General features: G+C 38.9%; 1 protein-coding gene across 1 annotated transcript in view; it reads left to right on the top strand.

The window, feature by feature from the left end:
* The window catches only part of NRCAM (neuronal cell adhesion molecule), a 322,984-nt gene that overhangs the window by 237,013 nt on the left and 63,439 nt on the right, over positions 1-22,532 (top strand). The window contains exons 3-12 of the mRNA XM_053926256.2: positions 1,375-1,575; positions 3,693-3,710; positions 6,912-7,017; positions 8,828-9,024; positions 10,378-10,500; positions 12,819-12,989; positions 13,489-13,545; positions 15,370-15,481; positions 18,390-18,574; positions 19,991-20,122. Of these exons, the coding sequence (XP_053782231.1) occupies positions 1,470-1,575; positions 3,693-3,710; positions 6,912-7,017; positions 8,828-9,024; positions 10,378-10,500; positions 12,819-12,989; positions 13,489-13,545; positions 15,370-15,481; positions 18,390-18,574; positions 19,991-20,122 (1,207 nt within the window). The 5' untranslated portion in view covers positions 1,375-1,469. The remainder of the gene's footprint in view (positions 1-1,374; positions 1,576-3,692; positions 3,711-6,911; positions 7,018-8,827; positions 9,025-10,377; positions 10,501-12,818; positions 12,990-13,488; positions 13,546-15,369; positions 15,482-18,389; positions 18,575-19,990; positions 20,123-22,532) is intronic.

Genomic DNA, 22,532 nt, shown 5'->3' with positions numbered 1-22,532 from the left:
CAGCTGGGAGTCTGCTGCAGGGCCAGGCTGTGCTCTGTGTCTGTGCTCATGCTCTCCCGTGTACAGCGAACACTTTGACGTGCACGGCGCACTGCACTACGTGATGGGAGAGGGACAGAAAGATGGGAGAGACAGAATCTTGGCTAAAGGAGTAATGGAGGCAGCTTGCATACTGGAAAGGTCTATTTATCTCTCTATCTGTCTATATAATATATGTGATGACTAAAACAAGGAATTTCAGGAATTCTTAGGGGGTGAAATGACTTCTAGTTTTAGTGATCAGCTAATGTTTCAATTTTAACTGATCTATAAATAAATAAACTGAACTTTGATAAGGAAATATGGTATAATGGGTATTCAAGGAAGAAGGAATAGAATAAACAAAGACAACCTGGCTAGTATGGCTCAGTAGATTGAGAGCTGGCCTGCGAAGCAAGGGGTTGCTGGTTTGATCCCCAGTCAGGGCATGTGCCTGGGTTGTGGGTTAGGTCCCTGGTCGGGGGCATGCTACAGGCAACCACACATTGATGTTTCTCTCCCTCTCTTTCTCCTTTTCCCTCTAAAAATAAATAAAATTTTTTAAATGAATAAACAAAGGCAAGAAGGTGGGGAAATTTAAGGCATTGACACAAGAAAGAAAAACAGAAACAGACTGTCAAACAAAAAAATAGTCATGCAGAAATAGGAGGAGATAAAGGTCAATAGGATAAAATGAAGCCCAATTATTGAGGGTTTTTTATTAGCTGTTTAAGGGTATATTGAACTCTATTTGGTAGATCCCATATGGCTACTTCCAATGTTTAACCAATGAAGACCCTTTAGGGAGAATTAATAAGAATTGTTCAGGAGGGTGACTTCAGTGAAGAAGGCCTGGAACTCAGAGCCCAGCCATACTGTTGCCACCGTCTAGGTAAGAGATGGAAAGGCCTGAATTGTCGGTGGTTAAGCTGGCAAATCGGTGTATGTGGTTTGAAGCCAATTTACAACAATGTCCTGGAGTTTCCCTGAGATAATCTCTAGAACAAAGAAGCCAATAAGCCTGAAGTCACACTTTCGGACTGACTTGTAAGCCAAATTTGTATGACCTAGGGAGAATACCATGGCGGCCTCTGATACAAATGCAGATACTTAAAATGAAAAAGACTGTAAGGATGGCAAAGTAGGCAGATTTTGCTTAGCATCACCACAAGTATTTCTGACCTGATTTCAGCTGGTTTATGAATAAATGATTATTCTGATCCTGAGAGTTAAATATTTAAAAAATAGCTTACTTTTAGAGTTCATATATAATCCAGGACTTATTTTCAGTGCTGCAGATTTCCACTCATTTCCTTCTTTTTAATACACTATAACTCTTATTCTATCCTTTTCCAGTTTCCTGCATGAAAATTACTTAGCCATTGCACACAAATCTTTTGTGAAAGAAGAAAAGGAAATTCAGTTTGTGGGTCTCAGCAGGAGTTAAGCTAATGCAGCTTAAAATAATGCCGAAAAAGAAGCGCTTATCTGCAGGCAGAGTGGCCCTGTTTCTCTTCCTGTGCCAGATGATTAGTGCACTGGAAGTACCTCTTGATCGTAAGTATTAACGTTTTAAAGCTGTTAGGCCTGGGAGTCAAAACCTCCCCGGCATTTACCATCACTCTGAACTGTGTGAATGGAGAAGGTGTCTGTGTGATACCGAAAGCTAATCAAAATTAATTTGGCTTTTACCTTCAGCACCTGGTGTTTATGAAGAATCACACCCCAGAAACAGCCATTGAAACAGTCATACACATTGTACCCTCCCTATCATTATCTTTCTCCTCCCTCAGGTGCCTTTTGTGTACCATGGGGGGTTGGGGGTTGGGGGCCTAAGAAGGAGTGAATTGTGGGCTGCACTGATCCTCCCAACAGGGGACTCTTTATAGAAGCAGTCCTGCAAGAGAGCTATATGAATTATTTTAAAATGATTGTAGAGAGCTCCCCATTTCTTCACCCTCTCATATGCTGAGAGTGCTCTGGAAAAGACCGGGAGACGGTCTCTCCGCCACCCCCACACCGCTTCTACATCCCCAAACTGCCCATAATATATTACTCTTGATTCAAACAAGGCAAAATTCACCTTTGATTTTTGAATCTTAAATATGAATTTAGGGCTAGGAAATGTATCTTATCTAAAGCCTAGCCAAGGGTCCTTTGTGTTTAAAAAATGTAATCAAAGATCAAGATGTAAATTTTGAAAATAAAACAAGTCATCTACAAAAACACTATTTAAAATAGAGCAAGTAACAGCTACTATATTAGCCTACCCTTTTCCTAATTAGTAAAATGTATGCTGGACTCTCCCTGGTCTGGGTGGCCTGTTTATGAAAAATAAACGTAATGCTAGATTTCAACTGGTCACTTTTCTTGCAATAGAAAGCAGAATTTCAAATCTGGACAATTACTATACTTCAGAATTGATTCATTCTTTATCCCTAATCTGCATGACCTCTTTAAATCCATTAGCTTCCTGAAGTAGACATCTGTTTGGCAAGCTTTCCAAGGTGCAGGGAAGGTAACACTTTCCTGGGACTATTTAATTGTTGGGATGGCATTTTTGCCAAAGAGGTTGCAACTGCCAGTGGGAAGACATTAATAAGTGGTTTGCCCCACACTTTTTTGAATGCCTTTGCTCTACCTCTACAAGTCTAAAGTACAATAAAATCCAATATTTTACTTATATTCAAAAATATTATTTCAATGACTTTAATTTCAATTTTCAAATAAAATGATTGCTTATGCTCTTAGGAGTTGGAATGCTTAAGTAAGCACTTGCCCTAAGAGATATATAGGAAAGAGAGAAAAGCACTGGAGAGAAATGCTTTTATTGTCTTTTTTGTTAAATATAGTCCCCCTTTATCTGACTGCTCAATCTAACAGTCACAGGGAAACAGTCACCTAGGGCTAACTCAATTATCCCTGCTGATGGAGAAGAGGCAGAACCATGATCAAAAGAAAGTCACGGACAACGCAGGCGCTCCTGCATTAACCTTTGCTCGTACCAGTGACAGGCATTTGAATTGCATACGAATGTAATTTCTTCCCTGCCCCTAATCCTTATATCCCTTCTACATGAGCTGCTCCTTGATGTGGCTACTTGCTACCCCTGGGTGATGAAGGAATTCTGAAAGCAAAAATATGCTAACAGTCTGATTTGGGGATTAACCATAGAAATATAAAAACCTAGAGTCAGTGTTGGAGTTGGCTTGGGTGGAGCACTGTCACTGCAGCCACATCCCATTGTTAAGGATCATCACCGAGTGCATCGTGATGTCTGGGATAATAGGATCAGACACTACAAAGTATGTGGCCACTCAAATTAATTGTAGATTTCAACAGTTTTTCAAATCGAAAGTAATTACTTGTCCTGTACAACTTGGAGAGAATGGAATTAGCCATTCTTACTCCTGGAAGAACCATTTTTTGCCTACAGTATTCCTTTTGGTTCATCCATATGTTATGTGGGTGACTGCTTCAGGAATAAACAAGGCCATGCATGGGAGTTGCTCCTACAACTTCACCACTGCAAACTGTGCTCTGCTGGTTTTTTAGGTCAAATCAAATAGACAAGACACCCCTATTATCTTCAGGGTTCTAACATTCTTATTACTAACATTTGGTTTTCTTTAATCCTATTTGCCCACTCACCTGCTGATATTGATGGGAAAAAGCAAAACTTCTTGAAGACTGTAAGTGTCTTTCTGTAATTACTAGGCAGTGTGAAAATTTGGCCATGTCTTTGTTTTTGAGTGAACAGTGTGAATTAAATTGTACAATTTTGTGTTTTGTGACTAAAGTATTTTTAAGCATGTATACTTACTGTGGCTAAACATTAAAATACCAAGAAGCAAGTTAATGTAGTCCCTGCATGAATTCTGAAGACTCAGGTATTACTATTTTTCATTTACTTATATTATGCTCTACTAACTTCTGTGCTTTATTCACTTCTGATGTAACTCAATGAGAAAATCCACAAAATGTAAAGAGAAAGACTGCCTGCTTCAAAATACTATTAAATGCTTGCTGGAATACAGACATGTCTTTTGGTATCTTTTAGAAAGTGGATACATGCAGACACTTCATCCAAGTCGGCATCTGTGTACCCTCTTATCCTTCTTCAGCCTGTGAGCTGTGCAGACAAGTGTGTCCAGGTGTCATCTGTACAATGGCCTGGAGAACTTGAATATTGTTTTGAAATGTGCAAAAGGCGATGAACGGCCCTCCCTCACAGAGTCTCTGAGTGGCCTCCTCTAAGCAAAAACTTCTGCTGCCTCTGACGGTTGAGCAGCATCTATCATATACCTAAAACACAGTTTTCAGGCATTTGAAAAACCCTTTGATGTTGCATTAAGCAGGAAATTATATAAAATCACCTTTTTCCCTTATTACTTCACTGCATTTGTGAGTTGCCAGGTGATTTAAGCACTGTCTAGATCAGGGGTGTCAAACTCATTTTCACCGGGGGCCACATCAGCCTCACGGTTGCCTTCAAAGGGCCGAATATAATGTTAGGACTGTATAAATGTAACTACTCCTTAACAGTTAAGCGAGAGCTCAGTGCTGCCACTGGGTAGAAATGAGGTGCAGGGCTGGATAAAACAGGATGGAGGGCCAGGTGTTTGCCCCCTGTGGGCCTTCTGTTTGCCACCTGTGGTCTAGATGGTAAACTCCTGACAGTTGGGAGTGGCGTTTAAGCCAGCTCTGTTGACAGGTAAATAGAAGTTGTGGGTCTGAAACCACCAGACTTGCACCTCCATTGCTTGCAGAAAAGCACAAAAAATTGGGCTGAGTCACTTCTAAGAATCCCTCACCTACCACCTACGTCCACTATTCTCTAGGTGTAAAATTCCAGGGTTCTTTCCATCATCCCTAACTGTATACTCCTAGAACCTAAAGGATCACTCAGAGGTGAAGCTGGTCCAAATAAAATTATTTGATAATAATGTAAACATAGCTAACATCACTAAACCATTGTAGTAATGGCATGTACTAAGCAGTTTACACAACTTATTTTATTTAACCTTTCGGTGACTCTAGGTACTAGACACTACTCTTACCCCCCATTTTCTCTCTAAGGATACTAGGACATAGAAGTTAAAAAACTTGCTTGAAGTCTCAAAACTGGTAAAAAGAAACAGACTAGTTCTTAGCCACAAGACCAAACTACTAAGCAATATTGGGAACCTGCAGAGCTGGAAGAATGAGGGCTCTGTGTTGTTGTGGAGGCTGAGAAGAGCAGCTGGTGTATCAGGAGGATGAGGAGGGGGGGACCTTGCTAAAGGGAGGGGAAATTGATATTGTCCAGGGTCCTGCATGTAGTAGGTTGCGTAATAAGTAATGACGATGATGGGTTCAGCTTTTGATCTGTATCTTAGGTGTCATTTGGATACTTAGTAAAAGATGTCTGGTGGACAGTACAGGACTGGAGACAAAGCAAGAGAAGAGAACCATGTTTGCAGAGCTATGAGACCTAGACATGGAAGTAAAAAATTTAACCCTGGCAACAATGAACCACAGTAAAGACAGATGAGAGCAGAGGGCAGTTATTAAGCTTAAGGAAGCACCTGGCTGGCAGGTGGAAGAAATTTCACAAAGGAAGCACAGTGCATGGGCGGGGAGGAAAGGGGAGATCTCGAACATGAAAAACTTCAATGATTGAGGTAATTTTTGTTCCAGGGAGGGGATATACATTGTAAGATGTTTAGCAGCGTCCCTGGCTTCTGCAATAGGTGCCAGTACCACCCCAGCCCCAGAGGTGACAACCAAAATTATCTCCAGATATGGCCAAATGTCCCCCAAGGGAAGGGGGCAAATTGCCCCTGGTTGGGAACCGCTAGCTCTCCCTGACCTCGGGCAAGTCAGTGGTTCCAACCAGGAGAGTTTTGTTCTCGACTCTGTTGTGCCTTCCTAGTCAAACCTAGTTGCTGCCCTAAGCACAAAACAAGTTGAAATAGATTATTTTTTGAGTCCCTACCTGTTCTAACCCTCTGTAATTCTGATTCACAGGAAGAATATGGTAATTTTAGAGTGGCTGAAGTGCTGGATGTCCAGATACCAGCTTTCTTCAGATTAAATTGTTCTAGGTCATAATGGTTTCCCCTATGATTTATGTAATAAGTGATCATATATAACTTTGAAGAGTGAAATGGAAATATTATCTCCTATAACAGAGAACTTCCCAGATCTATTTATCTCCAAACACGACTTTTATCTTTGTTCCTACCAGCTACCTATAAGCATCCTGGCTCTAATAAGACATGTCAAGTCTCTAATGTAACCATCTTTTTAACATCAGCTTCTCAAATTTATTTGTTCTTAACATACAGGGTGGGGCAAAGTATGTTTACAGTTGTTCGTATGGAAAATAATACAATAATTAAAAAATAATAGCACAAGAATAAACTGTTTTGCGTGCTCACAACTGTAAATCTACTTTTGCCCCCTTGTGTGTTAAGTTACATGAGCTCGCTAATGAACTACAAGTCAGTTACTTTTTCCTAAGAAATGCAAATTTTCTTCATAACTGGAATTTCACTGAAAGGCCTGTTTGAACAAAAGGAACCAGAGGAAGGAATTTCTCATTGTTACATCAGAAAAGAAACTGTCTTAATATTAAACTTGTATAGGTAATTCCTCTCCCAGACGTTTAGTGGGAGAAAATGGGCTTTGCGAGTGGTACATATAAAGTTACCGAAAGGAAGCGGTGCCTGACCTCCGAGTTTCAGGAGACTGCAGGTTAAAAATCGACTGGGTATGTGCTGCCACCATAGAAATTTCTAAAAACATTTGGAGCACGTGTAGTCTGGGGTGACTTTGATAAAGAAAAAAGGATTGCTATTATGATATTAAATGATATATTTCTTTATATTTCTCTTCTTTCCACAATTAAGTGGTACAACCTCCAACCATTACTCAACAGTCTCCAAAAGATTACATTATTGACCCGCGAGAGAATATTGTAATCCAATGTGAGGCCAAAGGGAAACCTCCTCCAAGGTGGGTGTGTGTTCCGCTTTGTTAGAGTAACTAAAGTAAGCGTGGACATGAACATCGAAGTTCCTGTGCATCGCTCAAGCATCATGTGTAGCTTCACTGTTTTGTCTCTGCTTAGTTAGTCAGTTTGTCCTTGAAAATCCAGATGATTGCATTTCTGTATTCATGCCTTGTGTGAAATGCTCAGAAATTGTGAGGAGATGGTGGAAAGAACCTTCTAGCGGCTCTAATTGACTTATGACACAGGCAAATCCCTTCTTTCTGGGCCTCAGTTTCTTCATTTGTAAAATAAAGAAATTGAATTTGATGACTTATAAGGTCTTTCCTATCTCTAGAGAGGTCTGTACAATAGTCTTAAGTGGGTTTCCAAACTCGGCCAGGTTCAGCGAGCACTGCGTGGCGTTCTAGAGTTGGGGGAGATACAGAAATGATCTGGTCCGACCAACATACTTTCTAGATGGGGAACTGATGCCTAGATAACTTATCCAAGGCCTCACGGCTAATTAGTGGATAATCTATAACTTGTCCAGTAATATATAGGGGTTTGGGAGAGTCGGATTATTATTATTAAAATGTAATTTAAATGTTTAAGTAATAAAGAAATGAAAGTTTCTAAATATTTTATTTGAGTTTGTCTATTATTGGCCTTATCAAACTATCACAGACTAGCACCTGAGGGAAAAAATTAATGGGTACAAATACTGAAGTATATCAAAAACTTTCATCAAGGTTTGCTTCAAACCAATATATTCTGCCATATCACTAGAAACTCTCTAGTGCTCAAGCCCTAACGTGATGTCATTTGATGGAGTTCCCTTTTAATTTCACTCCATACCTCCTGTAACTCTCTGTAAAACAGAATTTCTTCATCTCAGTGCTACTGATATTGTGGGCCAGATAATTTTTTACTGTGGGATGGGCTGTCCCGCGCATTGCCGGTTATTTAGCAGCATCCCAGTACATGCCAGTAGCACGCACCACCACCCGCTACCCCAGCAGCTGTGACCACTACTGCTACAGGAGAGCAAGAGGAAGGGAAATCCATGTGGGCCCGGCAAACACAGTAAAGTTTGGAGATTCATGCCTCTGTATGAGTATGTTCATTGTTTATTTGTGACTAGTGATAAAGTATTAAATTACGTGAGCACTGTGACTTTTATATAAGGGAATCTTCTGTACAAATAAAACTGAGAAAGAAGAATTTCAGTTGTTAATTTGAAATACTTCCTAAGTAATTTACAAAATCATCTCTAGAATTAAAAATTCTTTAAAATATATTATATGTAGAATTACCACTTTTAATAACCAACATTTAAAACACCACTGAACTCATAGTTCTTCCCCTCCCCGCAACCTACACTTTGCATTTTGGTAACTTGAAACTTGTCTGATTACTTGTGAAGTCCTTTCTTGTCACATTTCAGCCCAGAGCAAATTTTTGTAGCTAGGTTGTCAAAGCTATGAACACCAGAGTTTACAATAAAAATGCTAATGAAGCTCTAAGATAGTGTGCCTAGGAGACCTACTGTATTTCTTTGAAAAATGGCAGGCAGTTCATGTGCATTATTTTTTTTATTGAGTCAGATGGCAGCTAGTTCTAATAAAGACATGTGCCTTAAGATGTGTGGCCGGCACTCTCTTGTAAGTCGTGATTCAAGGAAACATTTTAGGTATGGAGCCTATTGCTTTTTACTGAATATTAAAATCTAATAACTATTTCTGGAAACCCATAAACTGCTAGGAATTTGTTAAATAGTAAGTAATCCTGTTTTTCTGGACCATTAACAAGCTTAATCCTTTTTGTATCGGGCAGCTTCTCCTGGACCCGAAATGGGACTCACTTTGACATAGATAAAGACCCTCTCGTTACCATGAAGCCTGGCTCAGGAACCCTCATAATAAACATCATGAGCGAAGGGAAAGCGGAGACCTATGAAGGCGTCTATCAGTGTACCGCTAGGAACGAACGTGGAGCTGCAATTTCAAATAACATTGTTGTCCGTCCATCTAGTAAGTGGGACTTGTCCACCAACAGGGGGACCTTCTTCAAGTACGGCTCTGAGACAGCATCCATTACGCCGTCCAGATACTGTTACAAGAAAGAAATGGCTTTGATTCCAATATTCTGGCTTTGTTTACCTGAAAATTATCATTCCTTTCCACTTTCCCCTAAACTCCTCAGCCTATTACTTTACCAATCCAGTATGTCTTTTACCTGTAAAGGCCAGAATTAAACAACACAATGGCTAAGAAAAGTGTTTCCTTCCCAAATTGATCTAATTATTAATTTCTTATGTATTTTATGTATGAGCAAACTCCCTACAGCCAGATGGAAATATGTCTAGTATGAATTGGCTAATTGAGGTCTAAGTATAATTTTTTTAACATTTCTGTTTCAAAATTTAGGTGGAGATAGAGTGGCCTCACTGCCTTGATATCGCAGTGGTCTGTACCCAAATCCTGTCTACAGCCCAAGAGCGTGTATTTAAAGAAAAGTGACTATTGGCAGCTCTGGTCATTTTAAAAGCTTTTTTTACTACATGTGCAACATGTTCATTATATAAAAATCAATTATAAATAGACAAAAATAAATTTTAAAATTAGTCATGAATTCTTCCATTCAAGAGAATAATTTTACTGTTCCATTTTTTTTCTAGATATGTTTGTATGTGTTTAAAACAAGTTCATTCTGAAGTGCTACTTTATGACATTTTCTGACTTACCTATGATATATATATTCTCATATCAATCTTATAAATAATATAGTTATGTAATTTATACTGTATGATATTCAAAGGTGTAGCTGTACAGTTATGTTATTTGTTTTACAAATCTTTGGACATTTAAATATTTTTCATTCTTTTGTGATGAACATGCTTATAACAAAATCATTACATATCTTCTTAATTATTTTTTTAATATAAGTCCTTAGTCACTGGCTGGTATGGCACCAGCCTGCAAACCAAAAGGTTGCCGGTTCAATTCCCAGTCAGGGCACATGTCTGGCTGTGGGCCAGGCCCCCTGTTGGGGTGTACAAGAGGCAACAGATCAATGTATCTCTCTCACATTGATGTTTCTTTCCCTCCCTCCCTCCTCTCCCCTCTCTCTAAAAATAAATAAATAAAATATATATTTTATATATATCTTAGAACCACTGACTTAGAATTTATACTACTAATGGCAGTGAATGAAAATTGTCATTTTTTAAACTTTTAACATTGTATTTAAAAAATAATTTCTTGTTATCTTAATGTGTATAAACGAATTACTATTTTCCCAAAAGTTTAGTTTGTCTTTCTTTCTAGTGCTCTTTTTCTTTTTCAATGCAGAAATAACTTAGAAGCTATTATTTTATTTCATAGGGTCACCATTGTGGACCAAAGAAAAACTTGAACCAATAACACTTCGAAGTGGCCAGTCTTTGGTACTTCCCTGCAGACCCCCAATTGGATTACCACCACCTATAATATTCTGGATGGATAATTGTAAGTTTTAAAAGTATGAACTTTATTTCTTAAAGAGTCTTATAATTATTTGCTGTCACAATAAATCATTACCCCTTGTGATTCATAAAATGTTTTAGAGGTGCTCAGGAAAATAAATGCTCATTTAAATAAATAACATGTCATTTCATTCGTTTGCTTGATTTTGCCATGCACCTGCTATGTACTAGGCACTGCTCTAAAAAACCAAACAAAGTTCCTGCTCTCCTCGAGCTTATATTCTATGCTGTGGAAATAGATAGGGGTAGAGAAGGAAGCAGACAATAAATGAATGTAGAAACTATATGTCAGTTAGCAGGAAGTGCTATGGTGGAAAATAGCAGTTCTGAACAGAGACTAAACAGAATAAGAGAGCAAGGCAGGCCTCTAAATATGTGGGTGGGCAGGGAAAAACGGGGGGCACACCCCTAAGACAGGAGCACCTGGGTGTGTGTAAAGGCAACAGGGAGGTCAGTAGTGTGTCAAAGGGAGAGTGACAGAAAAGGTCAGATGAGTCCATAGGCCCAGTGCAGGGGCTTTGGCTTGGCTTTGCATGAAGCAGGAGACACTGAGGGAGTGACTTTACCTAAAACCAAACAAATAGTAATAACATCACTTCGGTTTATGTGCGGACAATAGAGAGGACAAAGGGAGAGTAGGCCTCCTTGTTTGGAGGCCACTGCTATAATCTAGGCAAAGTTGACGGTGACTTGGATTCAGGTAGTAGCACTGAGTGGGTAAGAATTGGTCAGATTCTGCATATATTTTGGAGGTAGACCCTCTAGCCTTTCCTGAGGTTGGGATGGGGGCCTGAAAGAGAAGAATCAAAGGTAACTCCAAAGTTGAGGACTGAACGACTGGTAAAATGAAATTTCCATGTCCTGAAACAACAGAAGCCTATAGAGGAGAGGAAATCAGGCTGTTTGGATTTTTTTTCAGTTTAATCCCCAACAGTGGCTAATATTTATTGGGTATTTACTAAGGCCCTTTGCTAAGGACCTTACTTGGGTTATCTCATCAATTTTTTACAAAAACCCTATGAAGTATGTCTGGTTATTCCCACTTTTTAGGTGAGGAAACTAAGGCACAGACATGAAGTCATCCATTAGGCAGTTTAACATGTGTCCACCTGTCCCTGTCCTTGAGGGAATTATTTTGTTGCTCTGCCTCCCCACCCTCCAATCCTCCTCTGCAAAGAGGTTAGCGTGTTAAGGTGGTACATGGTTCTGCTGGGAGACTAGCAATCAGGGTTTTGGATGTGACAGGCCTATGAGACATCCATGGAGCGATGCCCAGCAGGAGTCAGAGCTACAGCAGTCAGAAGAAAGATTCTGGACTCTAGCCAGCAGTGTTTGTGTGTGGAGCCAGGGGCTGGATGAGAGAAAAGAGGGAGGGAGAGCAGGTGGTAAAGAGCAAAGCCTGGGGAACTGAGACCAGCAGCCCCCCAGGGACCAAGAATTGAGCAAGAAACCAGCAAAGCAGATAAGAAGGAGCATCGCTGATATAAGAGGACAGAGAGTGGTGTCCGCAGGACAAGGTGAAGAAAGAGTTGCATTTCAGGGCTGCAACAGTAGACATAGCAGCTGATAGTCTCAGTCCTCCTGGAACTTAAATTCCAGCATGGGGAGAAAGGCCATAGCCATATATATGACAAATAAAATATTTTATATGTTAGAAGGTGATAAGTAACTCAGAAAAGAAAAAGTAGAGGAGGTGAAGGAGGCTGGGTAGTCTGCAGCATTAAATAGTGTCATCATTGCACCCTATTGTTAACTGCCCCTTTGCTGCCTGACTCTTCCGTTAGACAAGCTCAGACATGGTAGGGACCCTAGTGTGGCCGACACCTTGCACAGGGCCTAGCTTACAGTTAGGTGTTTCCACAGTGTTGGATGTCTGACCATTTATGAAGATGCAACCCAAGTTAACATCTTTACAAGCTTCCTTAATGCATTTTCCAAAGCATGTGTGTATATGTGTTTAATAATTAGGAACTACTTAAATATTAGGAAAAGCCATGCAAACTCTTTTTGCCAAACTTTTTTTTTTTGGCTTACACTTGCTTCATAAAAACTTCACTGTACAACTCTAATCTCACCTCTGCTCGACTGCAGAGAAATTAGAGTCAACAGGTACAATTGGAGTTTTAATGTGTTATTTTGTCGTTATTGCTTACAGTTATATGCTTTTATTTAAAAAGCTTTATAGAAAAAAATATTCAAGTGAAATTCATAGAACTATTAATAGATACACTTATTTTGCTAATTTGGGAAGTGGTCACTTTATGATAGAATGACCTATATTATCTTTCTGCCTTTCTCCAGCCTTTCAAAGACTTCCACAAAGCGAGAGGGTTTCCCAGGGTCTGAATGGAGACCTTTATTTTTCCAATGTTCTCCCAGAGGATACCCGTGAAGACTATATCTGTTATGCCAGATTTAACCACACTCAAACCATACAGCAGAAGCAACCTATTTCTGTGAAGGTGATTTCAGGTAAGAGTTTAGCTTCCTGAATCTGTCTTTCAATGATGTGTACAAATATGTGCAAAATAGTAACTATTAGATACTACTGACTGAAAATAACAGGAGAGCCATTGATCAGGAAACTGCCCGTGCACAGCGACTGAAGTGTTGGCATGCGTGCTGTAAAGGGCACGCACGCATACCCCAAATACTATGTTCCCCATGCTCCGCTGGTATTTACGTATCTGCTTCCCTGATAACTTTATGAATCTACTTGCAGTTCTGCACATTTGGATGTGCTTTATGCCCCACGATGCCTTTAATTGGCAGTCCCGCAGCTTCAGTTGTGTGTTCACATAACCCTGGTTGGGGGTAACTGAGTAAGTTAACAAGTTAGTCATGTACAATGTAAAGCACTCTTCAGTTGGTGAGGATGGCCCTTGGTATGTTTGTTTTTGTTGCCCAGTACTTTCTTGTACAATACCTCTCCCCTACTGTTTACATCTTCATAATGTTCTGTTTATTTCAGTGGATGAATTGAATGACACTATAGCTGCTAATTTGAATGACACTGAGGTTTATGGTGGTGAGTTATGGTGATTGTAACTGATATTCTCTCCTTCATTGTAGAATTTAGTTCACTAACTTCACCTCCATGGCTATTTAACCTTATTTCTTTATGAAATCCCTAGTTACGTGTGTAATGCCACTAGAATAAATGTATGTTTTTTATGAAATTTAGCTATAAGCTTGCAAACATGCCACTAAAACATTTTCCATGTTGTATGTGTAATAATAAAAATTATTATAGCTGTTTTCATATAAAGAATCATTTCACGTGATTTGGAAAATTTTTTTCATGTATGTTCAGAATTATATTTTTCATTTTTTGTCTTGTTCATAAAATTTCCTCATGAACTAAATAAGAATTGGGAGGGTGCATTAACCTGTTTGAATACTAACTGTTCAAAATCTTAGTAACCTTTAGCAACTAACCTTAAGTGGATTTTGATAGTAAGTCATATTTTCCATCTGTTTTCACATGACATTATCAATATCATAAAATTAGCAATAGTATTTCTCTTAGTTTTGTTTAAAGCCCAGTCACTATCTTCAGTGGAAGTAATATCTCCAAAAATAAAACATTTGACTTCGTTCTTTCAAAAAGGAAAGAATTTGATTTCCTTAAGGGGAATGTGGGTGGTCTCAGATATAGAGTTGATCAATGAAAATTATGGTTTCTGGATATGGGGTCTTCTTAATTATCTATAAGGCAGAATTTCTGCTGTATTAATTTTTTAGCTTTGAGATGTGAAGTAAAAAAACATTAAGATTCTATCAATGACCACAGTACACATACCACAACTCCTGTCTTATTTTATTTTAATATACTCCTTAAAGATATAGCCCTCAAAACCATTCCCAACGCGATTTCAGAAGGGTAAGATTTCCCCTACTATCTCTAAAATCTTAGGAAAACTCTAATTTCTCTCAAGTAATACCTTTTTTATATTCAACTTTTTCTTATGAGAAATGAGAATAATTCATATATTACATTGTATTCAGTTTTCGTGAGCATCAAATAGGTAATATGTTGAAGTTTTGAAAACTGTAAAGGGCTGTAGAATCTGAATATGGTGATTTCTACTTTAAGTTTTTCTGAGAGTTCATCAGCATATAAGGCCACATTTAGGCAACGCCTCCACGAGAAAGGAGGTGGCCTGCCTAGATCTCCCTCAGAGCTCTGCCTTGGGCCCTCTTTATATTTTCATTGAGGGAACCAATTTCAGTTTCTTTAACCCCACTATTACACTTAATTTATGGCAAAGTTTGCCAGACCTCTCAGTAACTTTCTAGTTTTGTTTTGTTTTCCATAAACCTTGCAGTGCGGGGAGTTTGATATGTTAAACATCTACCACAGATTTATCTCCATGACTAATCTATGGAATTGAGTGTAATGTAGCCCCCGGTATAAACCAAAATAGCCTGTCCATAGCCATACTTTTCAAGAAAAATATAACACCTTCCAGACTGTAAATAGTCAATTTTCACTTTGACCTGAGCACTAATGTTAAGTGATGTATATTTTGAGAATATGATTTTCTTTTCTATGTCTACATTTTGAAATTTACCTACTCACAAAAAATTCATAAAAATATAACCCAAATTAACAAAACATATGAAAAGAGAATAGTTCTTACTATCATTAGTGCTTATGCAACCCAAATGTCTCTATTCCTGGCTGAGCGAGCAACAGCTATTTGTAAGGCAGAGAGTGTGCGTGTGTAGTTTAACAAATTTTACAATGTTAAATAGTTTTGAAAAGGGATTAGATTTTTTAGGCAGTGAACTGTGTTTCTAAAAATACATATTCATAACTTTTCATGCATATTCATTTTCTCATTTTCAGCTAAATCAAATAGAGAGAGGCCACCAACATTTTTAACTCCAGAAGGCAACACAAGTAACAAAGAGGAATTAAGAGGAAATATTCTTTCACTAGAGTGCATTGCAGAAGGACTGTGAGTTAATGCTTTCTGTCTTGGTGTACATTTCTTACAAAAACATAATAGATTGGTAGAGAAGTATTAATATCATAGGAAGAGTCATTGTTTTATACTAATTCCATCAAGCATCAAAAAAAATCTGATAATTATTTCCAAAATAGGCCATATGAATCTCATATTATTTAAATATTTTAATGTAATAATTTCTCCTGAAATAAGTATCAGTAATCATCTTTTGATTGCTATGGTTATAACTAGGGTATATTATTTTGCTACTGTGTGTAACTAACCACCTCAAAACTTAGTGCCTTAAAAACAATAGCTATTTATCATTGATCTTTTTTCTATAGGTCTTCAGGGAGGTTGTGCTAGAATGGGTTATATCCAGCTGATACAGGTCGAGCCTGTTCTTGCGTCTGCTAGGTGGCTCACCTATGGGTTCACAGTTCTGAGGGTCTGGCCGCGGAGCTCTTGGCTTTGAGTTTCTTGCATCCCCCCTCCACTAACAGTCCAGCCCAGGCTAATTCTCCTAACAACAGAGGCACACATGACCTCTTAGGGCCTAGCCTTGGAACCGGCACACTGTTCCTTCCACTACTTCCTAATGACAAGTCACAAGCCCAGATTCGTTGCAGATGTCTCATCTGTGCACACCTCAAAATTGATGCCACCCCCAGAACCCATGTGTCTTTGACAGGAGTTGCAGGAAGGCCTCACTCGGATATAAGAACCACTGTTACATTAGGTACACATTAGAGGCAAGATTCTACCCGGTCACCTCTTATGCCTGGCACAAAGCAAGTGCTATTGATATAGACATATATGCTGAAAACATTGAATAGACTTTCAGAAACATGTTGTGATCACATATGATCTGTGCTGTCCTTGACCTGCTTAACTCAGCAGTCTCAGATTCATTCCCAGAATCAGCCTTCAGGAACAGCTTTACTGCCAGAGACATGTGGAGGCCTCTTCTGGCCATGTCTGGAAATTACACTTTCAAGTAACTGAAAACCAGCAAAACCTTAATTAAAGTATATATCTTGCTATAGAATTAAAAAACAAAAGACAAAACCCTTGCAATTTTCATCATTGTTGTGTTAAAAAGTGATTTAATCTACCAGCCTTCGACCCTTTGGAAGTAGAGGTACTCATTCTCACAATTTAGTGATCCCCCTTCCCACAAATGACATACTAAAAAAAAAAAAAAAAAAACCCTAAAAACTAAAATATGGTCGATAATTGGAAATTACATCAAATTTCCAAAATTTTTTTAAAAGCTTGAAATATTATAAAACTAAGATTGGAGCGCCATCACTTACAAATCAATAAGCATAAGACTCATGGAATCAAACTATTTCTAATTCCTAACACGCCCTCAGCAGAATAGTATAGGCCTCCGGAACAGTTTATGACTCAGGGAAGCCATGATCTCGTGCTTCTGTCTGTGCCGCCCTCTCACCTCCAGACCCTGTGAGATGCAGATTAATATGACTCTAAAGAAACATCATAATATACTGTCAGATTCCACATGTGTATAAGTTGGAGAAAAGTATCTCCAACTTTTCAAAATGATTTCACATTTTCTACCCCTTGTTATAGTTGTGCCATGTCTTATTTTAGAAGCCATTTCATCAACTATGCATGTTCAATTATTTTTATTCAACCAAATAAACCAAAATCAATTCTAAAAATCAGTTAATCCCACTTGCATTTCTAATGACAAATATTGTGATCTTCTTGAGGACCTGGATCATTCTTTTTTCATCTTTATCTTCCCAACACACAGCTCAGTGCTTGGCCTCCAGTTCAGAGCTTAGTAAATGTTTGTGTCGAACGGACTTTTATTTTGCCCTCATGAAAACCTTCTAAAGCCACTTGATCTTACCCCCAGTAAGACAGCTAAGGAAACTGAAGCCCAAAGAAGGTCAGGGATCCAAGGTCAGAGAGCACTTTAGGGACAGGGCTGGCACTTTGAAGTAGATACCTTAACGTCAAGCCTATGTTCTGGCTTTTCCTCTCTCTATATATTTCATAATTTAATGAAAAACACCATAAGTAATGGTGTGAATAATACATGAGTTTATTCTTATCAATTGATTTAATGTTTTAAAATATAACTAATAATGAAATTTAAAAAGAGTGCTATTTCTCTAATTACTTCATTTACACTACTAAATAGCCTGCTATTAAATAACAAGCTTCTTCCATTTGATATGGAAACGTGTGGGAAAGTTCCTGAACACAAATGTGTTTCATCTCTTTCTCTGTGCATCTTTAACTCTAGCTGATAAAAAAAAAATTCTAACTCAATATCATTAATTCCAAGGTAATTCTTTTTATATTTATTTTTAGACGGAGGGAAGGGAGGGAGAAAGATAGGGAGAGAAACATCAATGTGTGGTTGCCTCTCACGCGCCCTCTAGTGGGGACTTGGCCCTGCAACCCAGCCATGTGCCCTGACTGGGAATTGAACTACTGACCCCTTGGTTCACAGGCTAGCATTCCCTCCACTGAGCCACACCAGCCAGGGCTATTTCATGGTAATTCTTTTGATTGGCATAGTACCTCCATGTAAAATTTTCCAAGTGTGCCTCATTGATCAGAATTTTGAAGAAAACATTTAGGCCCCTTCAGTAAAGTAACTCATGCTGACATTCTCACTGCATCTCTGAACTCAAAGTTCATGGTGTGCCATAAAGTAGTACAGTTCTGCTTATGTGAAAATGGTAGCTTATAGCTTTAAATATAAATTTTTGAGCATTATTTATAAAAGTGTGATGGTAAAGTACCTATACACTTCTCATTAGCTTTATGAGTATGTAAAGAATTTGTGACAAACTTACATGAAAATTCATCCTCAAAAGTAGGTAGGTCAACTTCTTTCTTCGTATCATCATCATTTATTTATTTATCTTCTCAGGCCTACCCCACTTATTTACTGGATGAAAGAAGAAGGAACACTACCCTTCAACCGGACATGTTATAAGAACTTTCAGAAAACACTACAGATCATTCAGGTTTCAGAAGCAGATTCTGGAAATTACCGATGTATAGCAAAAAATGCACTAGGAGCTGTCCATCATACCATTTCTGTCACAGTTAAAGGTATATAGCATTCTTTAAAATGCATTGCTCTTGTATTCATGAGAGGCCCTTAATCTTCGATTAGCATGTCTTTATTATATTCACCAATAATAATAAATGTAAATTTATATCAAATTTCTGGTACCTCGAATCTCTTCTCATTGCTATTTATGGTGTAGTGTATCTAAATCAGATTAAAAATGATCTCCCTCACATCTTCCTTACAAAAGAATTCCAATTAATAAATGTAGAAAGAGGGAAGGAAATGGAAATTCACCATTAGAATCCGCAGTTATCATCGCTGCAGGCAAGAGCCAGTGATGAATGCTAAAATTAGTGGATGAAACCTCCAGGGGAAACAGGATATTTGCATAGCCTCAAAGTATCTCCGCCCCTGCCCCTGTGGCTAAAAAAAATTTAATTACTGAGGCAGTTTTAACATGTCTGCTTATCCTTTACTATTTCTCCCCTATGGAGATAGATTAATTTCCCTATCCTTGAATGTGGGCTGAACTTAGTGACTCGCTAGCGAATAGAGTATGGAAAGCAGGAAAATAATCACATTACAGTGGAGAAACTGGCAAACATTACCTTAACCAAGTGATTGAGATTAACACAACCGGTCATGAGTCATGTGCATACCATGTACTGCCTGATATGATGTAATCAGAAGGGTCCATCACCCAAAATCTAAGTCGAATCATGAGAAAACGGTCAAGCCCAAGTTGAAAGACATTCTACAAAATAACTAATCAGTGCCCTTTAAAAGTCGAAAAGTCATTAAAGACACAAAAGACCAAGAAACTTTCAAACTGGAGGAAGCTAAGTGAGGAGACATGACAAGCAAACGCAATGTGGTACCCAGGACAGGATGTGGCACAGAAGTAAGGCGGTGGAAAAACTGAGGAAGTTCTGATAGAGTGTGTAGTTTGTTAGTGGTGGTGTACCCATGTTAATTTTTTGTTTGGATAACTGTATTATGGTTATTTAAATGTTAACATCACAGAAGGCTGGATGAAGGGCTTGTGGGAACATATATTAACTTTGCAACCTTTCAAAGTTTTAAAAATTGCTTCCTAATTTTATCATTACATATATTCTGTGGGGCTCAGAATTTAAATTCACATTTTTACCTCTATCTATGCCTGTAAATTGCTTACCTTTAGATAAATCTTTCACCTGTTTAATGTATGATGAATTAATGTAAAGCAGATGATGATAATTATATCAAAAGGTCTAGAAATAATACATAGATGTCAGTGAATCTTTTTAAATATTCTTTTGAAAATCTGAAGTACTTATAAATCTATTCACTCGAAAAAATAAAACTAACAAATGTCTTGAAAAATAGTTTTTATTACAATAGGTTAATGTACTAAATTTGCTAGAATACTTATTTGATTCACATTTTTGTACTTTTTTCTTTCCCCTATAAAGCGGCTCCATACTGGATCATGGCACCTCAAAATCTTGTGCTGTCCCCAGGAGAGGACGGGGCCCTGATCTGCAGAGCTAACGGCAACCCCAAACCCAGAATTAGTTGGTTATCAAATGGAGTCCCAATAGAAAGTAAGTTTCCTTAGCTTGTGTATTTTCAGAGCATAGCTACATCTCAACAGCGAAAAAATTGTGATAAAAATAATTTGGCTTAAGGAAAGAGACCATGTATAAGTTAAACAGTCACCAAATTACCTTTAGATTTTTATCTTACTACCTTTAGGTGTTTATTATGACTGAACATTTTGTGCAATAATGGTATGTGTTGATTGGGACTCAGGGACATTTCCTTTGTTTTTTACATGCATCATATGAGGGATGGCAGGGTCAGAAATAAAAATCACTGCGAAGTTCAGATTATCTGCTTTGTTCAAAATGTGAAGTGGTTTGTGGAAACATCTAAGAATCAGAGGAGGTGGGTTAGGGTTAGAGCCAGTGGTATAAAAATAAGAAACACAGCTGTCTTAATTTAAGGAGTTTCTATTCCTCAATATAACCCAGATGTTCCCAAGTTCTCAAGGCTGCAGGGGTCGCTGTCCCATGGAATACCCAGGGAAGAATACAGCCTCTCACCCCCGTCATGTGTAGGACACTCAGTCTTTGACCAGCTTCCCTGAGTCCTGGCTGCTGAGGCACTTCTCTTCTGCCACCTTCCCTGGACTGCTCTGGGCAGTTTTCTCAGCCAGCTTCTCCAGGCTGCCATTCTGCTGCCCAGAGCAGTCCCTCAAGTGTGGCCATGGGCTCTTCCATTAATTTCCTAAATCACAGCAAAGACCAGGTTTTTGGAGTTTTTTTTTTGTTTTTTTTTTTTTAATTTTTATTGTTATTCAATTACAGTTGTATGCCTTTTCTCCCCATCCCTCCACCCCACCACAGCTGAACCCACCTCCCTCCCCCACCTCCACCCTCCCCCTTAGTTTTGTCCATGTGTCCTTTATAGTAGTTCCTGTAATCCCCTCTTCCCACTGCCCCCGCCCCCCCCCCCCCGCCCTGGCTATTGTTAGATTGTTCTTAACTTCAATGTCTCTGGTTATATTTTGTTTGCTTTTTTTTTCTTTTGTTAATTAGGTTCCAGTTAAAGGTGAGATCATATGGTATTTGTCCCTCACCACCTGGCTTATTTCACTTAGCATAATGCTCTCCAGTTTCATCCATGCTGTTGCAAAGGGTATAAGCTCCTTCTTTCTCTCTGCTGCGTAGAATTCCATTGTGTAAATATACCATAGTTTTTGGATCCACTCGTTTGCTGATGGGCACTTCGGTTGCTTCCAGTACTTGGCTATTGTAAATTGTCTGCTATGAACATTGGGGTGCACAGGTTCTTTTGGATTGGTGTTTCAGGGTTCTTAGGGTATAATCCCAGCAGCGGAATTGCTGGGTCAAAGGGCAGTTCCATTTTTAGTTTTCTGAGGAAATTCCATATTGTTTTCCACAGTGGCCTCACCAGTCTGCATTCCCACCAACAGTGCACTAGGGTTCCCTTTTCTCCGCATCCTCTCCAACATTTGCTTGTGGATTTGTTTATGTTGGCCACTCTGACTGGTGTGAGATGATACCTCATTGTGGTTTTAATTTGCATCTCTCTGATGGCTAGTAATGCTGAGCATCTTTTCATATGTCTCTGGGCCCTCTGTATGTCTTCCTTGGAGAAGTGTCTGTTCAAGTCCTTTGCCCATTTTTTAATTGGGTTGTTTGAGCAAAGACCAGTTTTACAAAAAGTGATTAAAGGCTTGAGGATAGTAGAAGGGGTTTATAGCAAAAGAAAAGAAAACTGAAAACAAATATTATACCTCTCTGCCGCTGGATTCCCAAGCCACAGCCATGCACAGCGAGCCCACTGAGTTTCCTCTTTCTCAGCCTCACCCACCACCAACTGCTGCCTGAGGGAGAATGCTGGAGCTTTTCCTCTTCTCAGAGTGCAGACCTTCCCGTACACCCAGAAGAAGAGAAAATCAGTTTCCGTTTAAAACCTAGCCTTAGGGTCACCCTTTCAGTCAACAGCATAGTAATCTGCAAAGATACCCTTCACTCACAATAAAGACAACCTTTTAGGTTTATGATGAAGAGCAACTTGGACCCTCATTGCCTCAGGACAGAATCAAAAATTAGTTTTACATTTCCATAACCAAAGGTCATTAAACTGGCGTACCTGAAACAGTCTTTACCCTAAGATGAATCTAAGAACTGCTGGCAGGTTTGAAATGGCACAAGTCCCTTTTCCTCACCACCAAGGTCTTACATTTTCGAGTCTAGAGTGAGTAAGAGCACCCAGTTCTGTGAGTATTTTTTAGGAGTTTGTTTTTGTCACATAGAAGTTATCAGATATAGTCATAAGTCACATCATGCCTTTTCAGTCAATGACAGAAGGCATCTACAACATTGGTATAATATTTAGCCTGGGTGCATAGTAGGCTGCACCACCTAGGTCTGCGTGAGTGCAGCCCATGATGTTCACACGACGACGACGAACTCGCCTAATGAC

The sequence above is a fragment of the Desmodus rotundus genome, chromosome 6 (assembly GCF_022682495.2).
Source record: "Desmodus rotundus isolate HL8 chromosome 6, HLdesRot8A.1, whole genome shotgun sequence".
In the NCBI taxonomy this organism is placed as follows: Eukaryota; Metazoa; Chordata; class Mammalia; order Chiroptera; family Phyllostomidae; genus Desmodus; species Desmodus rotundus.
Note: the sequence above shows the minus strand (reverse complement) of the source record. Positions and strands in the feature narration are given on the sequence as shown.